Here is a 22,608-nt window from a genome sequence, read left to right as displayed (position 1 = left end):
TTATTTTAGGGGGAGGAGGAAAGATGATTTCCTTTCTCTAGGAATGACATGACTGAATTTTTTCTAAAGCAGCATTGTCTAATAGAAATACAATGTGAGCCAGATATGAAATTTTAAATTTTCTAGTAGTGACATTAAAATAAGTAAAAAGGAGCAGTTGAAATTATTTTTAGCCATACATTGTATTTAATGTTATAGGTTCCAAGTAGTGTCAGTTCAAATACAGTCAAAACACATTATTAATGAGATATTAAATTTCTTTTTTCACACTAAGCCTTTGAAATTTAAAATGTATTTTACACTGCTGCACATCTCTGTTTGAACTAGCGATATTTCAAGAGCCAAGTAGCCACATGTGACTTGTGACTGTTGTTAAGAGGGCAGTTCTAGAGCAGGGATTGGCAGACATTGTCTCTAAAAGTCCAGGTAGTAAACATTTTAGGCTTTGTGGGTATATAGTTTCTGTCTCAGCTACTCACCTCTGCTATTGTACTGTGAAAGTAGCCAGAGCTAATACTTGATGAGCTTGATGTGGTCCAGTAAAATAGGAGGTGAGCTACCTGTGGCCCATAGGACAGTCTGCTGACCCCTGTTCTAGGGCATAAAGGAGGAATATTTGGAGACTATTTTTACTAATCCAGGATAACACTGATATAAGAATCTCATAAATATAACATATGTACATGTCCAAAATTTCAGACCAACATCACTTAAGTATTGGTATACAAATTTTAACTGAAATAGTAGCAAATTGAATTCAGAGATACCTTAAATATATATGACTATAGTATAACTGAGTTGGGCCTGTCTCTAGACTGCGTGGGTAGTTTAGAATCCGCACATCTGTTAATATATAGTCATTTAATAGGTCAAAAAGAAATTGTATGTTGAAAGGTATTTGCAATTTTTTCTGATTTAAGGGGGAAAACACAGCATAAAATGAATGTTTTTATTGAGATACAGGAATTTGATTTATACTTTTTTATGTTTTGTATTTAAGTACAAAAAAATTATGTTTAGCTTTCACTTAAAAGCCAGCATTATTCTTAATCATGTTTATTAAACCCTAAAGTATTTGCATTAGATCAGGAGCAAGTACATAACATTATTTTAAGTGATTCCAAGTGGTAATCAGTACAGTTGTTAGAGAAAAAAATACAGTGTTTAAGTATTTATAAAGAAAGTCAAAATTAATTATTTGCAGATACTTATGTAACTCTGGATTTGTAAACCCAGCATATGTAAGGTAAAGTGGGTGGTTAGGCATTTCATGTTAAAAATGGAATGAGATACGTGTTTTCTCTTTTTACCTTTCCTAAAGTTAATCCTGCCCAACCCTTTTATTTGATCTTAAGAGCCTCCTCAACCTTTATTTTAGGTTTTTTTCCCTAAAAATTGTCTTAACTACTTTGTGAAGAATTTGTCATATGAAGCTTGAATTTAAATTTTAAACAGTGACTTTTAGAGACTTCATTAATCTGAGAGACAGTGTATTTTTTTGATTTTGTTTTTTACTGATTTAACATTTTTTCTTGAGGTTAACTTTTCTTTTCGTATTTAAAATATCCAGCTTTGTGTTTTTCTTTGTCTTTGGACAAAGATAATGATAAATGTTTTATATTTTTATATATATATGTTCTCTATATATTTTTATTTTATATAAATATATATTATATAAAAATACGTACATATATATTCAAGAACATATATATATCCATACATATATATGTTCACATGTATGCATATTGAATATTGTAATTATTATAACCAATTTAAATGAGTTGGGGTAGGGGTATTACAGATTCTGATTGCATACTGTTTGGGGGATTATATTAGTAAATATTCTGATAATTTTACTAATGATTATGCCCACTGAAGAATTGATTATGCTTTTGAGTACTGATTTCCACAAGGTCTAATCATTGAAAAGACTTTAATCATTGAAAAGACTTTAAGGTCTAGTGGTTTGCAAACATAACTTATGATGTGGCATTACATTGTTTTTTCTTAAATTTTATGATTATTTTTCAACAGGGAAATTTTACAGTTGACTATAAATGTACATTTGGTGTGAAAGTACTTTTACACCATAGTAAAATAGTTTATATTTTATTTTTTTAAGAATATTTTATATTTTAAAGGTCTTAGTAAATGGTATACTTTTTTCCCTTGACTTCTAGCAAATTAAAACTGCATTCAAGTATACTTTGGGATTTGCTGTAATTTGTGCACTTCTTCTTTTAGTTGGGTAAGTCTTGATTTTTTTTTCCCCCTGACAATGGAAATAAAATAATTAGAATAAGGCTCATTTAGAAAAATCTAGAAAAAAAAAGTAAGAAAAAGAATAAACCACCTTTTATATTGCTACCAAGCAATAACCACAGTTAACCTTTTTTATATACGTTTTTATACCTGGACATTTTTTATGTGCTCAGATACATGCAGAGTGCCCTTCTCTCCCATACACATACCCTTCATGTTATAATTTTATAGAAATGTGGATTTTATTTTATGAATTCTTAATAATCTACTTGTTGACATACTATATGAATTTCTTTAGAATAGTAAATGTAGATTCATCAATTTTGACTATACTGCATTTTCCTTTTAGGATACAACAATTTATTTAATCTAATGATTACTTGGGCATTTATGATGTTGGAAATTTTTTCTGTTTTTATAAACAGCTCTTTGATGAAACATTTCTGTGCATCTTTTCAGATTTGATACATCAGTCTTTAAATTTTTGAATTAATCTTTGTCAGTGAGTTCCTTTCTTAAATCTTTTTCCTTAAGGTTTTCTACTAGTATCAATAACGTTTTGCATGTTTTACTTATACATTTAAAATTTTCTCTTTGGAAAACATTTGTCCTTGCTAATGGAATACATTTATGCTTGTTAAAATAGGTTTCAATTCTTTTGTTTTTTTATGTTAGGAAATATGTGTGGTGCTAATAAGCTTTTAGAAGGTCGTTTTTATAATTTGGTTTCAGATATTTTAGTAAATAAAAAAATGTCATTTCTTGAATACAATTTGTGGTGGAATAAAATTGGTCAGTAACCTTTTGTAGTTCTAGGAGTTTTAGAATACCAGTGCTTTATAATCAAGGTATATTTCCAGTACCCTTTGTTTGCCTTGATGTGTCCTTACTGAAAGGACAGTTTTTTTTTAAGTAGTTTTTATCTTCAGCTGTTGAATATATTTTTAAATTCTCTTTTGGCCTTTTAAGAAAGATAGGTGAATTTGCTTTTGTTAATTTGAAGGTCTCTCATTTAGAACCCTAAATTTTCTAGAACAGAGATCAGCAAACTTTTCTTGAAGGGTGGTTAGTATTTTAAGTTCGAGGTCCATATAGTCTTTGTGGCAACTACTCAACTCTCTTGTACCTTTATAGTAGTCATAGACAAGATGCAAACAGAAGGACATGGCTGAATTCTAATAAAACTTTATTTACAAACAGAGGCAGTCAGTATTTTGCCATCTCCTGATTTAGAATGTGACTGAGAACCATCAGTAAAACCATAAATCTTTATAACAACCAGAGTATCTGTCCCAGACAAAAGGTATCTGTGGTTAAATTTGCATATTTGTAAATTTACTTGTAAAATAACTTGTTCTTTGCATGGCATATTATCTTCAGTCCTCATTTAGAGTTACATTTTTCAATTCTGATAAAGCTTTAACAGATTCTGTAGATGACATTTGTTTATTTAGAAGTGATATACTAAAAATTAAGCAAATGTTTTCTTGCAAATATGCTAGTAACAAGAAGCAACAGTTTGATCAGCCATTTTGAACAATATAACATTCACTTATTTTCCAAATAGTATTATGTACTAGTTATGTTCCAGATACTGTACTAGGTACTGGTGAAACAGCAGTTAACAGAAAAGACAACTTCTTTTCATGGAACATACATTCAAGAGGTTTAGAGGGGCAGAGAAAGAAAAACAAAAAATGGGTTGTTTTGAGGTTATGAAATGGTAGGGAAGACACTGATGAGAAGGTAGTATTTGAGAAGATATTTGAAGGAAGTGAGGGAGCCATGAATATATGTGGGGGGAAGAACATTCCAGTCCGTGGAAACAGCAGGTGAAAAGCCCTGTGGCAAGAAAGTATCTGGCGTATTTAAGACAAAGTGAAAAAACTAGTATAGCTGGAGTAGAGTGAATGAAGGCGGGAGTAGCTGAAAATAAGGCTGGAGGTAGCTAAAGCTGCCAGATTTAGTAGGATATCAGAGGCCATTGTTATGACTTTGGTATTTATTGTGAGAGAGATGGGAAGCTATCAGAGGGATTTTTGTCATTGAGGGACATAATCTGACATTTTAACAGGATTCCTGGATGGTGTTTCAAGACTTGACTTTGGCTGTAAGGGAAAAAATAAGGGAACTGTGAGGAAGCTGTTGTAACCGAGGCAAGGCATGATGATAGCAGTAGTGATTTGATTCTGCCTATCTTTTGGAGAAGGAGCCAGCAGAATATTCTGATAGAATACATAGGTTGGGTGTGAGAGAAAGAGGAATTGAAAATGTACCTGCAGTTGGTCAAACCGTATAGTCTGGAACACTTCTATCACTTTTGACACCAAATGCAACTTCGGGTTGCATTTGGTATCAAAGTGGTTGCAAACCACTTTCAGGTTTGATTATTCTCTAGAAGGATTCATAGAAGTCACTGAAAGCAATTATATTCATTGTTACTAGTTATTATAATTGAATACAGGTTAAAACCAACCAAAAGAAGAGATGTGTAAGATAGAGTCTGGGAGGATTCCAAATATAAATCTTCCATTGTCAAGATATGTTACTCTTCTGTCATTGATGTATGACTGTGTGCATGGAATATTGCCAACCAGGGAAACTCACATGAGCTTTAACACAGTTTTGTTTTGTTTTTTTTTTTTACTTTTAATTTTTTATTTTTTATAAACATATATTTTTATCCCCAGGGGTACAGGTCTGTGAATCACCAGGTTTACACACTTCACAGCACTCACCAAAGCACATACCCTCCCCAATGTCCATAATCCCACCCCCTTCTCCCAAACCCCCTCCCCCCAGCAACCCTCAGTTTGTTTTGTGAGATTAAGAGTCACTTATGGTTTGTCTCCCTCCCAATCCCATCTCGTTTCATTTATTCTTCTCGTACCCACTTAAGCCCCCATGTTGCATCACCACTTCCTCATATCAGGGAGATCATATGATAGCTGTCTTTCGCTGCTTGACTTATTTCGCCAAGCATGATACGATCTAGTTCCATCCATGTTGTCGCAAATGGCAAGATTTCATTTCTTTTGATGGCTGCATAGTATTCCATTGTGTATATATACCACATCTTCTTGATCCATTCATCTGTTTATGGACATCTAGGTTCTTTCCATAGTTTGGCTATTGTGGACATTGCTGCTATAAACATTCAGGTGCACGTGCCCCTTTGGATCACTACGTTTGTATCTTTTTTTTTTTATTTTTTTTTTTAAAGATTTTATTTATTTATTTGACAGAGACAGAGATCACAAGTAGGCAGGGAGGTAGGCAGAGAGAGAGGAGAAGCGGGCCCCCCACTGAGCAGAGAGCCCGATGTGGGACTCGATCCCAGGACCCTGAGATCATGACCTGAGCCGAAGGCAGTGGCTTAACCCACTGAGCCACCCAGGCGCCCACTACGTTTGTATCTTTAGGGTAAATACCCAATAGTGTAATTGCTGGGTCATAGGGCAGTTCTATTTTCAACATTTTGAGAAACCTCCATGCTGTTTTCCAGAGTGGCTGCACAGTTTTTATTGAAACTTGGTTATTTAGGCAAGTCGGATTGATTGATTCATTGCCCACAGTTATTTCAGCTTCCAAGACAGTGGACTCCATGTGACTCAGAGTTCTCATCCAAAATCACATGGTGGTCTTTTTGGCCCTCCACTTAAGATATTGCCAGCTTCTGCCCTAAACAAAGACATTGAGTACGGAATGCCTGGGTGGCTCAGTGGGTTAAAGCCTCTGCCTTCGGCTTGGGTCATGATGCCAGGGTCCTGGGATCGAGCCCCGCATCGGGCTCTCTGCTCAGCAGAGAGCCTGCTTCCTCCTCTCTCTCTGCCTGCCTCTCTGCCTCCTTGTGATTTCTGTCTGTCAAATAAATAAATAAATCTTTAGGGGGGGAAAAAAAGACATTGAGTACCTGCCAGAACCATGAGCAAAATTCGCACCTCTTTTGGGCAAAGCCAAATTCTTTGCTACACAGAAAGGGTGAAGTTGTCATCAACTTAGATAGGCAAATCTGAAGGAGGAGCAGATCTGCTGGGGAGTATCTGAGTCTCAGTTTATTTCATGTTAAGTTTTCTAGGCAGTCAGGAAGAGATGGTGAGTAAGCTGCCAAATCAGGCTTTGGGGAAGTCAAAGTATAGTTTCTGTTCTTCAGAAGCAATATCTCGCTCCAATGAGAAAATGAGTTTTTTCTTTTGTGAAATGTAAAAGATAAGCTAGAGGATTGCTAAATATTCCCTGTGCAACCTCCCACCTTTCTCAGTACTGCAGTCCTTTTGTAATTGTATTGATAATGTTGGCACTCAAGTGGGTAATAGGTTAGAAGGAAGGGCATAGAAAACAACCATACAGGTAGATGGTTTTGATTCAAGAGATTTCCTCTGTTGTTGTAAGAGTGATAAAAATGAAAAGAGGTACAAGTAGGTTCTTAGGGTTTGTATGCAGATGAAAGAATTCCTCTCCAATTGGCCTCTGTTTTCTCATTGGTATTTGAGGTCTTAGCTGAGGGCACTGATGGTGGGGAGAGTATATGAACTCCTGTATTTCACAAGCCTGAAATTTGTGAATAAAAGACTAAGAATGTTTTGATTACCCAAGGTAGTGTTCTTCTCGTTACCATATTTAAATGAGGTATACTTTTAGGTTCAGTGATTGACTAAATTTCCTGAAGGTAACCTGTCCTAGTTTTTGTTAAGTGATGTATTTTTTTCTTTTAAAACAGTAGATAATTTTATGGTGAAAGTGTGGTTGAGGTTTAATTCATGTAGCTAGCATTTTTGGAGCACTTTGTTGTGTAGTGTGTAGTTATGTAGTGTATGTAGTGTGCAAGGTCTTAGGGATAAAGATGGAGGGTCATTTTCTCTTTCTTCAAGGCTCACAGTAGGGAGAGACAAATAACAGAGCTTGAGCTATAGTATTTAAGTGTTCTAATAAGAGATAAGTACTAGGTTTTGATGATGGAATGGCAGATTCCTAGTCTTGCCTTGAAGACATCAGGGAAAACCTACTAGGGAATAATATTTGAATTGAAATTTGAGGAGTGGAAATTGATCACCAGACTAAGTAAAGAAAAAAGATAAATAGCATGTATAGTATATTAATCTTTTCAGAGTGCTATATATAACAGACATTTATTTTCTCACAGTTCTAGAGGTTAGATAGAAGTCCATGTTCAGAATGTTGGCAAGTTTAGTTTCTGGTGAGAATTCTTGTCCTGGCTGCTGCTTTCTTACTGTGTCCTACATGATCTTTCCTGTGTGCTCTCACTTGGAGAAAGAGTGCTCTCTGGTGTCTCTTCCTCTTCCTAAAGGGACTCGATCCCCTCAGACTAGGGTATCACCATTATGACCTCATTTGACTTATTACCTTCCTGAAGGCCCCCTATCCAGATGCCATTACACTGGGGGTTAGACCTTCAACAAAGAAATTTTGTAGGGACAAATTCAGTCCATAGTATTCTGTTCTCTGGGCCCCCAAAATTCATGTCCTTACTATGTGCAAATGCATTCGTCCCATCCAGCAGCCCCCAAAGTCTTAATTGAGCATTAGTTCCGAGTTCAAAGTCTAATCAAAATATCACCTAACTCAGTTATGGGTGAGACCTGAGGTAGGATTCATTCTTTAACAGTGAACCCGTGAAACCAGACAAGTTATGTGCCTCAAAGATAGAATACTAGGGCAGGCATAGGATAGACATTTCTGTTCTAAAAGGGAGAAATTGGAAAGGAAAAAAGGGGTTATGGGTCTAAGCAAGTCCAAAACCTAACAAGGCAAATTATATTAGATCTTAAGACTCAAGAATAATCATCTCTGGTTAGATGCTCTGCGCTCCAGGCCCATTGAGGGGTAGGTGGACCATGACACTAGGTAGTGACCCTGCCCTCTTGGTTCTGGGCATAGGTCCTGCTCTCTTGGCTTTTTTTAGCAGTTGCCTGGTGGCCATAACTGAGGAAACTGAGGAGCAGGCAGCTTTACCCCCGGGGCCTGTGGTGGGAGTGGCAGCCCTGATGATAACTGAATTGCGTTGGATAATTTTTCTTGAAGGATGAAGCACGTTCTTAGCTGATTAATTCTGTTATCCTGTCTTGCAGAATCCCCCAAATCTCGTAAGCTACCTTATTATGTCCCATCTCTCTTCCTTTATTTGAAATTGTCAGTGTCCTTTCTATTATCATCCTACCTGGTTCCTGGTTTCTGCCAAGATGGTTGATTAAACCCATGGATTCCACCTGTACTCCTCTCCTTATTGGATGATTGTTCAGCCACACTCTTAGCACAGGCTTCATCGTCCTTTTATAATACAGATGGATTAGTTCCTTCACCTCATTTCTCTCCTTTCACATATTACTGTAAATAGTAAGGAGAAACCAACCTACTCCTTCAACACTTTGCTTAGAATCCTCCTCAGCTAAATGCCCAATTTCATCTCTTAAAAGTTCTGCCTTCCATAGAACCACAAAAATAGTTTATCCAGAGTCCCTACCACTGTATTACAAGTTATCTTCTTTCTTTTAGTGTCCAATAACATGTTCTTCATTTCTAGCTGAGATTTTACCAGAATGACCTTTAGCATCCATATTTCTACCAACATTCTGTTCATGATGATATATGTGTTCTCTGAGACAACAGAGGCTTTCTCTATAACTCTTTTTTTTGAGTCCTCCCCCTTGCCTTTAACCTCCTTAGGTTTATCAGTAGTCTCTTTGTTAAAATAGAAAATTCAAATGAGTCGATTTAAAGCTCTAGTTGGCTTTATTCAGCACTTTGTGAATTGGGCAGCATCTGATCTAGTGGGTAGAAAGGAACTAAAGAGATATGCAAAATGGAAGATTGTTCTAAGTCAAAGGAAGTGAAATAAGGAAGTTCAAAGAGGGAATTACTTCAAGCAAGGTCACCTTCCCGGAGGGCATACAGGGGGTTTTATCAGGCAGATTACCTTACTAGGAAATTGCAGACTGATTGGTTTAAAATTCCACTCCTGGTAGAGACTGAAACTGCTATTAGGTTAGATTTTAAATCTTGGTGGGGCTTAGCACAAGTGACTCCATTTGGGGCCTGCCTTCCTTCCCTTTTTCCTTCTTGCTTTCTTTTCACTTTCAGGGCAGCCTAAGCTTTTTCTGGCTTGCATCTTAAAACTCTTCCAGCCTCTGATCATTACTGAGTTTCAAAGAGACAGCCACATTTCTAGGTGTTTATTACAGTAGCAATCCACTTTATGGTACCAAAATCTGTATCAATCTACTTGGGCTGCCATAAAAAAATAGAACAGATTGGGTAGCTTAAACAGTGAACATTTATTTTCTCTGTTCTAGAGTTCTGGAGGCTTAAAAGTCCATGATCAGGGTGTCAGTAAATTTGGTTTCTGCTGAAGATACTTGGCTTGTAAATGGCTGCTTTTTCACTGTCTCCTCACATGGCCTTTATTTTACTCTGTGCTAACAGGGAGAGAGTACTTGTCTAGTATCTCTTCCTTTTCTTATAAGAATACAAATCCTATTGGATTAGAGTCTTACCCTTAGGAACTCATTTGACCTTAATTACCTCCCTAAAGGCCCAGTATCCAAATATCATCACAGTGGTGGTTAGGGCTTCAACATTTGAATTTTAGAGAGACGAGTTGAGTCCATAACATTGTGGTAGCCGAGAGGCTGCAGTTAACATGTAATATTTGAAGAATGATATAAAATATGTAACGTGAAAAAAATTTTTTTAAAGAGAGCAAGAGAGAGAAACCAAGGCAGAGATTATGTATTAGAGAGAGAGAGAGCGCAAGTAGGCAGAGCAGCAGGCGGAGTGAGAGGGAGAAGCAGGCTCCCTTTTGAGTAGAGAGCCCATCGTGGGGCTCGATCCCAGGACTCTGGGATCATGACCTGAGCCAAAGGCAGAGAGTTAACTGACTGAGCCACCCAGGCGACCATATTTTTTTAAATTTAATTAATTATTATTTTCTTTTTTTAGAGAGATTGCTCAAGAGGGGCAAGGGGAGGGGTCAGAGGAGGGTGGGGAGAGAGAGAAAGAGAGAGAGAGAGAATCCCAAGTAATCTCCACACTCAGTGCTGAGCTGGATGCAGGGCTTAATCTCACAACCCTGAGATCAAGACCTGAGCCAGATTCAAGAGTCCGACACTCAACTGACTGGGCACCCAAGTGCCCTACAGGTAATGTGAATTTAAACTCTCACCCACCTCAATACAAAAAAAAAAAAAGTATGTGACATTTCAGGTATTGGTGTAGGTAAGGGATAGGCCATGACATTAGCCAGGTAGACTCTGGGTCTTGTAAACAATGTTTAAGAAATTTTGAGTTTTATCCTGCTGAACAATTGAAAGACAGTGAATATGTGTATACATTTGTGTGTGTGTGTATGTGAATGCATGAAAGTAATGACATATAAATTTATTCTAAGAATTAAAGCACCATGAAAGATGCATTTGAAAGGGGCATTTGGGAGTTGGGTTGGAGAATTGAAATATAAATGGTAGATAGAAATCGTTGTAATAGTAATGTAATTGTTGTAATCATTGTAATAATTCCAGTGACAGATGAGGGTCTGAACTAGAGTAGTTACAAAGAGAGCAGAGAAGAAGAAGCTAATAAGCTATTTGGAAGATAAATATGACTGGTGATTGGGTATAAGATGTGAAAATCATATTTTTTATTCTACTGAATTTATCCTTTCAGTTTCTTATCTACTGAAATTCGTTAGCCTTTCGTTTGTCTTTTCCTTAAGAGATAATCTGTATGAAACTAATACAGTGAGTCAGATTGGGTATAAAGTATTTTTAATAAGTGGTTTTTCAGTTTTACTGTTTTTAAGAGTGTAAAAGAAATTTATAACCTTTGAGGCTCCAGGTCTTATCTTGATCTAGTGTTGTGTGTTTTTGGAAGCTAAGGTTCTTTTTCTGCATTTTTATTTTGCGAGAAACTGAGATTAAGAAAATGCCTGTACTTTTTAACACATAAATCTCATTATACACTTACTCTGGGTTACTTTACTATCATCATCATTTAGTAAATGGCTGATAACCTTATGAAATGCTACCTCCTCATCAAAATTGATGTATCTGTATTCAAGACACATCTGACTTTAGTTTTGGTTGCCTTTGTATCTGTTGGGAGGTATTCCTTTCTTTTCATAGATCTTTGTCTACAGGTTGACATTTCTCCAGTGAACATTAGTTTGTTCCTTTTGGTTGTTAAGAGGTTGAAATGCTTGCATGTCAGTCAGCTGCGGCTCTGCCTTCCTGAGTCTTCTCTACTCATCCTAGGCCCATTTAAAGTGGTTAGAGCCTAACTCAGCAGGGTCTTCCAAAATTAAGGCCATTGTCTCTGTTGACTAGTTTGTATCTTTGCCAAATTGGTTGTGAAATGTTTTGAGTATTACTGTTCAGGATATATAGATGAATTCAGCCTATATATGTTTTTCTTAGTTTATGTGAAAATATTTCACATCTTTTTCCTAGATTATATAGTCCTGGTGAAAAGATTTCCCTAGTTGAGGAGAACCTGCTTTGGGGTTTGTGCTTTTGTTACTCCCTCTAGTTCCTACCTAAAAGTAAGTGCTAAAATGTTAACTCTGCTGGATCTCCTCAAAATAAGTATTTTCCTGAAGTCATTCTGACAGTAGTTTGGGCCATTTAACCTTTAAACCAAAACATTTTTTTTTCTTTTGTCATAGAAAGTTCTTTGTTAAATTTTGAACTGCAGAGTCCAGCTCAAGAGTTTGAACATGTAGTTGTTATCAGACTTAATTTTTTTCTCCTATTGGGCAGAACCTTTGGTCACCTAAAACTGACATAGATAAAAAATTTTTCTAAGTATGAATACTATTTTTAGATATTTGTAATACATATTTCTATTTTAATGATAAAATCAGTGATATTTTATACAGCATAGAAGTTTTTCCCATACTCACAGAATTGGTCATTCCCAATTAACAAATTCAAAATAAACTTTTCAGAAAAAAAATGTATATATATCTGGAAAAAAAAACCCTGTTCAAATGAAATGGAGGAATATTATATAGGTAGTTTTTTCTTGCTTGGTTTATACTTTTGTTCAAATGCAAATAAGTTAATATCATTATAGAAGTATAATTTGCAAGTTTTTTTAAATTTTTTAATTCCACTTTACTGCTTTTATTCGTTTTTGATCTTATGGCAGAGCAGTGGTGAATTTTTTACATTTATTGCTCTCTGTGTGAGTACTCACTTTTCTTTCTGAAAGTGGTGTGAAGTTAGTCTCCAAGATTAAGAGTGTAGTAAATGTACATCAGTACAAACGGCTAGAAATTTAAATAACCTCCGGACATGCTCAGACCATTCATCTTTTTGTAAGAATAATAAGTATCAGTAGTACCAAGGAGTAAAGGTTTAAAAAAAAAAGTTGAATGATTACTTTGTTTTACTTGTACACATTATAAGGTACTTAGTATATTGTTGAACTCTTAGTATTTCTTCTTTACAAAAGAGGATAGATCTTTGTGCTTTGTTTACAATTAAAATTAGGTTAAAAAGACAGTAGTATTAGAGTTATTTCTTATATTTCTGTTTGATTCTGCACATCACATTTTAATGGATACCCAGCCCTTTAGTCTTTTTTCTGACTTGTTTTCTTCTTTCCCTTCTCTTTTCTTCCTTTCTTTCTATTTTCTTGATTTTTTTTCTTTGTCCTTTCTTTCTTGTTTGTTTCTCTCATTTCTTTCTTTTATTTTCTCCCAGTTTGAGCATCTAGAGCAAGTCCTAAGAAGCTAACTGTCACTGTTATTTTATGATGCCCCTTCAGCTGTGGATTGAAAAATAAATAGAAACTATTTTCACTATGTGTATTATTTAGAATCTTGAATGACATTAAAAAATGCTAGGAAGAAAGTAAAAATTATCCTTAGTTTTACAATAAGATATTTACTGTTTATTTTGGTATATTTCCTTTCTGTTCTTTTCCATGTATATAAATATATTGAAATCATTACATATATGTATATTCTGTTTTTCCAATTTAATATAGAAATTCTTGGGTTTTTTGGACCATGGACCTTTTAGATCATCTTTAGCCCATGGCTCCTTCTCAAAATATTTTAAATGCAAAAAATAAAATACGTAGGACCACAAAGGAAACTAATTATATTGAATGCAATAATAAAACTATTAAATGAAATTTATAATATGGTAAACACATAGGTAGGAAACTTATCAAACCCCTCTGTACGTGTGCAGATTTGGTTGTTAATTTGTATGTATGTGGTGGGGGCCATTGATCTATTAGATTTATTGATCTATTGATTTATTAGAAATTTATTACTTATAGATCTATTGATTTATTAGAAACTGAGTTTTAGAGGGGAGCCTGGGTGGCTCAGTTGGTTAAGTATCTGCCTTTGGCTAAGGTCATAATCCCAGGGTCCTGGGATCCAGCCCCTCATCAGCTTCCTGCTCAGTGGGGAGCCTGCTTCTTCCTTTCCCTCTGCTGCTCCCCCTGCTTCTGCTCTCTTGTTCTCTCTCTCAAATAAATAAGTGAATAAAATTTTAGGAGAGAAAAAAAAAAGGAATTGAGTTTTAGACCATTTCCTTTTATTTAAAGTTTTATCTTTAACAGCCATTAACCAGATTTATTTTCTTTTTTGTAGAGCTTTTGTTCCTCTGAATGTTCCTAATAACAAAAATTCTACAGAGTGGGAAAAAGTAAAGTTCCTGTTTGAAGAACTTGGAAGTAGTCGTAAGTATTCTTTTTAAAAAAATATTCATAATAGTTCATATTTTGTGACTCTTGGGACTTTCCTGAGTAGTCTGTTTTTACAATGTTAAGAATTTAATCTCACAGTTCTTTTACCTTGTGGCTAAACGTGCGCTAGAAAAATTAGGAGCCTTGTGTTGTTAAGATTCAATTCCAGCTATTATGTAGGGAAATCTCTTCATATACTTACCAAGTTGAAACAAAAATATAATCTTCAAAGTATTTTAGCATTGAAGGTTTTATGATTCCTACATGTTTGTTAATTCACTTGGGATTATATAGAATATGTTAAAGAAATGTGCTTGATATATTGTTTTTTATTTTTAATCTTTAGCCAGTGAGAGAATACATATTGCTGTTTGATCATCATTAAGTCATTTTTATGTAGAATATAAGTCACAGATGTTTCATACAAATGAAATAATATTTTATTATAAATACACCTCACCAACACATTTTGGAATTGCTTTTCCAGAAGTTTTCCTTAACTTTATTAGTGTGACTTAGGTTTTTAGAGGGAAAAAAATAGGCAGGTTCAGGAAGTTAGGTTATAGAAAGATGCACAATCATTGAAAAATGCAGTTGATATTAGAAACCGGTATCAGATAAGAATGTGTATCTCATTACTCAGAATTTCATGTGCGTTTGAACTTGGTAATAATTTTATTAAGAAACCTAGAATATTTTATAAACCTGAAAAATGTTTATTGCTTTTGTATTTATTCTTTTTAATAAGTTACTATATATAGTCTTGATCAGCATTTCTTTTTCTTGATCTAGTTACAATATTAAATGATGATTAAATTAAGTTTTGGAATCTTTGCTGTACAACTTCTTAATTTTCTTGCTTTCCACTTAAGATTTCATTGTGTAAATCATGGTCCATTAATATCTTGCTGATACTAGCAAGAACTAGGATAGCAGTGCTGGCATGTACTAATACTGAATTGTCAGGATTTATGCTCCTGATCCCGTTACTGAGAAATACATTGCTTCTTTTCTTATAGTTAACTCCTTCAGGTCTCTTGAGTAACTACTCTTCTGCCTTAAACATTAAGTTATACACTAGTCTTTGAGTATTAGTATAACTTGGATTAGTAATTACATAGGTAGCATTTTTCTAATTTCTGTAATCTCATGCTCTTTAGTCTTAGCATTATTTCTTTTATCTCAAATCTTAAACACCATACCCTAGAGCACATTTCGCTTATTAGTATTAGTAACACTAACTTTTTTGACTGGCCAGATATGTTAACATAATACTCCAGATCAGTTGTAGGGTGCATATTTTCTCACATTTTTCTATTTCTGATATTGTGATATATTGCTGTCAGCTAACTACCAGATCTCTCCTAGTTTTTGTTTTTTTTTTAAGAGATTTTTTTTAGAGTGCATGAGCAGGGGAGAGGGGCAGAAAGCCAGGGAGGAGGGAGAAACAGACTCCTGCTGAGCAGGAAGCCCAACACCAGGCTCCAGCCCAGAAGCCTAAGAACATGACCTGAGCCAAAGGCAGTTGCTTAACCGAGTCACCCAGGTGCACTTCTGCTAGTTTTATGAATACTTTCTGTTGATAATTCTGGTATAATCAAGAAGGTAATAGCATCAGAATGTTTTTGACTTAATAACATCTAATATTTTAGTTTTATGAAATGAAGGCTTAAAAATTAGGCATACATAGTTCATGAATTTGTTTATTAGTATACTTTTGTCAGGTGTTACATAAAACTGAGGCATGAGTTTTAAGAAGATAAATAATTCTGATTTTATTGTTATTCATTAAAGATTAATATGCATTAAATTAAAATTATATTTGTTTCCACAGGACCTGCATTTTAACTAGATCAAAACAGGTTCAGTAGGACCTGTATTGAAACTGAAAAAATTAGTATTACTCCCATTTACAAATATTCAAATTAGTATTACTCCCATTTATGAATATTCAAATATTCAAAGTGTCTCTTTGTATAATCCAATTATTTAAAAGTGTCAGTCTTGCCTCTGACTTATTGGCCTTCCCTTAGGTACCTGACTGTGTCTAACTTGTTAACATAGTATTCCTGTGTTGGTACTTTGTTGGAGTTTATTTCCTCTTTGTGTTTGCTTTTTATTTGGTTTTGTTTTTTACCTACCAGATGGGCAGTCTAACTCCTTTCAAATTAAAGAATGAAGTTAATTCTTTAAATTTTAGTTTAGACTGTATGTTGAAAACGTGTTTGAAAATTAAGAAAGAAACTGGGAGTATCAGCATTGATGGCAGAAGGAAGAGAAGTAGTCAGTGTCAGTGGCTTTCCTATGTAATATTATTTCTCAAGGACTGCCATTCAGAAAGTCTAGGACTGTTTTTTTGCCACCTTTTGAGCATCTAATATTTTTGTGATTTCATTTTAGGCTCAACAATTAGATAATACTTTTCTCTCTTTAAGAAGTGAAAGAAAAAATCTTACTCCAAAAGATCTTTTGCAAATCAGTTTGTGAAGAGTCCTTTAAAAAACTCTTTTCTCAGGGCACCTGGGTGGCTTGGTGTGTTAAAAGCCTCTGCCTTTGGCTCAGGTCATGATCCCAGGGTCCTGGGATTGAGCCCCACATCAGGCTCTCTGCTCAGCAAGCAGCCTGCTTCCCTTCCTCTCGAGCCCTGCCTGCCTCTCTGCCTACTTGTGATCTCTGTCTGTCAAATAAATAAATAAAATCTTAAAAAAAAAAACAAAAAACCCAAAACTCTTTTCTCAGGCCACCTTGCTAGCTCAGTCAATAAAGCATGTAATTCTTGATCTCAGGGTTGGGGGTTCAAGCCCCATGTTGGGTGTGGAGATTTTCTCCACTTGGAGTTGGTACTTCAAAGATGAGGAATACACATTAGGTTTTTTCCTTCAGAATGTGTAAGAAACCCAGTTTTTATATCTTTATATTGATTTTTTAAATATAAACATTTTAATAGTATATGTGTACATTTTTAACAAAGTTCTGCTTCCTTTGCAGATGGTTTAGCTGCATTGTCATTTTCTATTAGTTCTCTGACCTTGATTGGAATGTTGGCAGCTATAACTTACACAGTAAGTGTAATGGCGATAATTGAGTTAAAATTAAGAAATTACTTTATGAAGCAATTTCATTTTACCTTAGTCATGTACTCAATTAATTATATTTTCCTCTTTAATATTTTAGTGCTTTGCTTCTTCATTTTCTTAAGTTTTCTTTATTGAAGAGGAGGGTAAATTTTTAACTACTTAGTCACAATAATTTTATCTATATTTTTAAAATTTAATATTCAGAAACATTTTATAACTTGTGAACCTTGAAGATGGTTATATATTATGCATTAGTAGATTTAGTGATTTATAAGCTCTGAAATGTAGATCAGTATCTATTACTGATGTAGTAGATTCATCCTACTTGGGTATATGGGGTTTTTAAAGTTAGATATGTTATACAATAAAATATTTCCTTAACATATAGAATCTAATCTTATTCTCTGAGAAACTGCCTTTTCTTTTCTTTTCTTTTCTTTTTTTTTTTTTTAGTCTTTCTGGAGATAGTAAGGTATGAGTTATAGCCTGCCAAACTATGTACAGTCTACTTTTTGAATTTTTTGCTTAAATTACAGAGGAAAAACCAACAATAAGTGCTTCTTACCTACCTCTTGAAAAAGAGTGGTGTAGGAAGCTTTAAGTTATCTAGAATCTTTTCAGATTAATTTTGTTTACAGAATTCTTAATTCTTGCAGAAATGGGAAATACTGCTTACAAAGAAAACATTTTTGGATATTGTTCTGATATATCTGTCTTTAGACATGAAAGAAATGGGCTTTTAGTGTGATAGCAGAATCTAATTTTGTTACATAATTATTCAAGAGTCATCATTTAGAATAAAAGCAGTCTAAAATACATGCATTTTAATATCTGTCAGGTGTTTATTTGGATCATCTGTTTTCTTTATTGCTCTTTTTTTCATGGATTACTACATAAGGAATTTGTCCTACTATTAGTGGATAATTATTCTTCCGTCTTACAGAATATATGTGTGCTATCTTATTTATTTGTCTTTTCTTTTTTTTTCCCTTTTTGGAGAGAGGGTGTGAGCAGGGTGATGGGTAGAGGGAGGAAGAGAGAATCCTGAGCAGGCTCCTTCCTCAGCATGAGTCCACACAGGGCTTGATCCCACCATCCTGAGATCATGACTTAACTAACTGAGCCACCCAGATACCCTCCTTGTCTTGTAAGAAACAGTCACAAATTAACAACAAATTAGGAGTTCAACCTGTTCTCTAATTGCTGTTCTGTGATTGATGTGGTAAGGTAATTCTGCATGTTTTTTTTAACCTTCCTGGGTCAGTGTCTTTCCCATTAAATGAGATTTAAAAAATGCCTCTTAGAGATTTTTGAAGGTCAAATGATACTGTGTAAAAGTGCTTTGAAAATTATAGGAAAATGAGTATATAACAGTTGATAAAAGATTAGTCAGGAGAAACAAATGGAAAAAGAGGAAACCAATATGTAAAGTTAACATCAAGAACTTTGAAGGGTCTAAAATCTAAGATTTTAACCTATATGTAGCCTGCTATAGTTCAGTGGATGTTGGCTATAAATGCAAGACTTCTGAGTCAAAGACGAAGACTTTTATATTACAGCAATAACAATAGCCATACCATTAGCATTTTCTTGTGCTGGTTTCCTGAGTTTCAGTTCCAATGAGGCAGTGTGAGGCACACCAGATGATACTCTCATATAGAAGAGGAACTTTGAACTTAGGGAAGGTAAATCTTTTATAATGGACAGTAAGTCTACTTGCCCTTTGCTCCAGAGGAAGATGCAGTCTTTGTTTTCCGAGGCTATTTGGCTATATAAACATCCTTGAAAAGATAGTAAAGAAAAAAACGAGCATTTATGCCTGGTTTGCAAGGTGTGCAAAAATGAGAGACCCATGGAAGATTGTCTTCCAGTAGTCAAATGGTATTTGCTATGAAAAAAATAAGGCAGCTGGTTCTACTGGAACTGGTTCTACTGGAAGCTGGTTCTACTATAAAGGTCAGGAGTGACTGTCAAGTGACTCTAACACTTGACAGAGACCTGAGTAAAGTGACTGAGCCAGCCATGAAGCAAGACTAAGCAGAAATCCTGAGATAGGCACATGTATGCTGTGTTCAGGTAAGAGCAAAGAGGCAAAGCCGGTGTGGCTGGAATTCAGTTAACCAGGGAAGAGATGGCTGAGATTTAGATGAGAAATAGCCAGAGGCCAAGTTATGTAGAGCCTTATGCACCATGGTTAGAATTTTGAATTTTATTTTGATTGCTATTAGAAACCATTGGAAGGTTTTAAAAGGAGAAATAGTAAGATCTGTCTAACATTTTAACACTATTACTCTGGTGGCTCTGAATTACATAAGCTGTGGCAGTGATGAGTGGGAGTGGGAAAAATCTGTGAAATTATTAAAATTCTTTGAAAGAGAGCTTCCCTGTAGGAATGATATTACTGTAAAGTATATATTTTGAACTAGTATTTTATATTACTCTAACTCAAACTGAAAGTTATCATTTAAATAATCAAACCAAATAAAATAGTCATACCAACTTAGTTAAGATATCCTTAGAAGAACTTTACCTTTTTAGAGTGCAGAGGACTTTATGATGGGGCCCAGGTTGGGAAGCTAAAAGACATAGAAAGTATGCTGAATAGGTAGGAAGGGGTCCCTTAAGATCTAAGCTCGGGGTGGGGGGGTGGTAAGAGGGTCCAATTTAACAGCATAGTCAGGTCATACTATCTAAGAGTTATATTTTTTCTTTAAGTAGCATAGGCAATAAAATGTGATCCTTGGTAGAGAGTCTTATATGTAGATTCTTTTTAAATCTATGCATCTCTTGAACTTTACTGTCTAAATTTACTCATTTCTAAACTGCGAATAATGTTTAATAAGACTGTGAGGATTTAATTTAGAAATTTACCAGGTCTTGGAATTTATTGGTCACCTAGCAGTCAGTAGTAGCTCAGATTGTTGAATATTCACAGTTTAGTATGGTAAACTATAATTTACAGCTCTTTCCACATCTTGTAGTGAAAGTAAAACCAGATGCTAATAGCAGTTGTATCATGATCGTTGAGAAGGTGGTTTATGAAAAGATGAGTAAATCAAAGGAGGTATTGAAAGTTGGGTGGTAGTTACTTGGGGGAGGGGAGAGACAGACAGACATCATTTATGTCAGAACTCAGTGGAAGGATGTTTTGCTACCAAACCAGTCTGTCCAGTTTTACTATCTACTGTGTATAGAGGAGACCCTGTTTAAGGGGAGAGATGGCATTTATACTTGAGCACTAGTTATGAGTGAAAGTCTTTATATAAAATCTAATATCTGAACTTAGATTCCCCATCTGTAAAAATGGGCCATTAATACTCAAACTTTATTTAAAAAGCTAGTTGAAAATAAGCTGTTTATAGATAGGTGATTTTATTATGGAGAGGTGGTTAATAGTACTAATTATCATATTTGCTTGCAGATACAAAGTTTTGTCCTAACTTGTTATGGAAAAGCTTGAGAATTGAGTTTTTCATATGGTGGAACATGGAAAGAGGGCATAGTATATATTCTTGGAAAGTAGAAGAGATTTATTTATTTTATTTTACTTCCTTTCACTTCACGAGAGAATATGCATGCAAGCAGGAGAAGGAGCAGAGGGAGATGGAGAGAGGGTATCTTTTTTTTTTTTAAAGATTTTATTTTATTTATTTGACAGAGAGAAATCACAAGTAGATCTAAGGCAGAGAGGGGGGGGGAAGCAGGCTCCCTGCTGAGCAGAGAGCCCGATGCGGGACTCGATCCCAGGACCCCGAGATCATGACCTGAGCCGAAGGCAGCGGCTTAACCCACTGAGCCACCCAGGCGCCCGAGAGAGGGTATCTTAAGCAGGCTCCACCCTTAGTGTTGAGCCTAAACAGGGCTCAGTCTCACGACCCTGAGATCCTGACCTAAGCTGAAATCAAAAGTTGAATGCTTAATCAACTGAGCCATGCAGGCTGTCCAAGGGATTAATATTAATTAAAGTTCCCAAAGTGGGAAGTTAATACTTAGAGTACTTTGACCCTGAGGGCAAAGAACTAATTATTAAAGGTAAAGTCTACTATAGACCCTGTAACTCTTAGTATTGAGACCAGAAAAGTTTTTGTAATGTGTCGGTAGAGTGTGATTTTCTTAGCTACCCATTATTGTTTGGTTTAGAAACTAGTTGATTATTTAAATTTTACCAGGATTGTATCTACTCTACCATGTCTTAAGGGATAACCTAATAATTAGGCACTTAATAGTAGAAGAATGTCAAAAAACATACAGCTTGCCTATTGTTCTCATCTTAAATTGAAAGGGAATGCTATTTTTTTAATTAAAAAAATGAAACCTCTGGACACAAATATTTATGTAGATATTTTAATTTTTTGGTGCCACCAAGTGGGGAAATGTTGAATAATGATACTTTCATACAAAATGTAGCCTATGGACAAATGAAGTACCTGTAGAAACAGTGACGACTGAACTTTTTATTATATACACATATCAGTGAAAACTTGATCATGTCATATGGTCCATATACACACGTAGGGCGCCTGGGTGGCTCAGTGGGTTAAGCCTCTGCCTTCGGCTCAGGTCATGATCTCAGGGTCCTGGGATCAAGGCCCACATCGGGCTCTCTGCTCAGCAAGGAGCCTGCTTCCCCCTCTCTCTCTGCCTGCCTCTCTGCCTACTTGTGATCTCTCTTCCTGTCAAATAAATAAATAAAATCTTTAAAAAAAATATATATACATGTATATTTATATGCACACACGTATTACACATATGACATTATGCTAATCTATATACATTTAATGTAAAATATGAAGTAATTAAAGAAAATTACAGTGGTAAATTAAGGATTCGGAAATAGAAATAGAGCATTGGTTTTTAGTAGTCTTTGAAGAGAGAAATGCTCTTCAAAAGTCATTTTTCAGCCTTCCATGTGGTACTGTTTCATTGAATCTGTGCTACTGATTGTTAGAGGTATCTGCCTGTTCTTTCTTATCATTTATAATTCTTGTTTTATACTTAATGTGAGTTTTTTATACACATAAATCTGTTTCTTAATTTTTTGACTTATATAAATACTTTAAAAAAATATCATTCTCAAAAAAAAAAACCAAAAAAAAAATATCATTCTCCATACATAATAAAGAAAATATAAGTGAAATAAATTGGAAAAATGTACCTTAAAACTTCACGTTTGCAATCTGAGCCTTCCGAATCACTTTTTAAAATGAGTTATTCATGTCCATGTTTTATTTTATAAGATTATTTCTTTTATGCTTTCAAGAGAATTGATGATGCAGCATTTCTTAAGTCTTCCACTGGTCTCTGGAATTTTCTTTGAAGCTGCTAACATACCCACTGTTAACTGTAAGCTGTTTTTGTTGTTTCTTGTCTTGCCATGTGAGGGGCAAATGGAAATGGCTTTTAGTTTGGGTATGTTCCTTTAAGCTCATAAAGCACTTGGTTGTTGGTTTGTAAGAAAATATGGAATTATGCTTTTTTATTTTTAAAGATCTGTGTATTTATTTTGAGAGAGAAAGAGAGCAAGAGCAGGCACATGTGGGAGGGGCAGAGA

The 22,608-nt window shown here is 35.0% G+C and overlaps 1 protein-coding gene across 2 annotated transcripts in view; it reads left to right on the top strand.

Annotated features, from left to right (window-relative positions):
- The window catches only part of LMBRD1 (LMBR1 domain containing 1), a 132,588-nt gene that overhangs the window by 32,915 nt on the left and 77,065 nt on the right, over positions 1-22,608 (top strand). For both annotated transcript variants that reach the window (XM_082731793.1, XM_082731794.1), the window contains 3 exons: positions 2,181-2,248; positions 13,886-13,974; positions 16,969-17,042. In XM_082731793.1, coding sequence (XP_082587919.1) covers positions 2,181-2,248; positions 13,886-13,974; positions 16,969-17,042 — 231 coding nt within the window. The remainder of the gene's footprint in view (positions 1-2,180; positions 2,249-13,885; positions 13,975-16,968; positions 17,043-22,608) is intronic.

Source organism: Mustela nivalis (genome assembly GCF_964662115.1).
Source record: "Mustela nivalis genome assembly, chromosome: 5".
In the NCBI taxonomy this organism is placed as follows: Eukaryota; Metazoa; Chordata; class Mammalia; order Carnivora; family Mustelidae; genus Mustela; species Mustela nivalis.
This window is presented reverse-complemented; position numbering and strand designations above follow the sequence as displayed.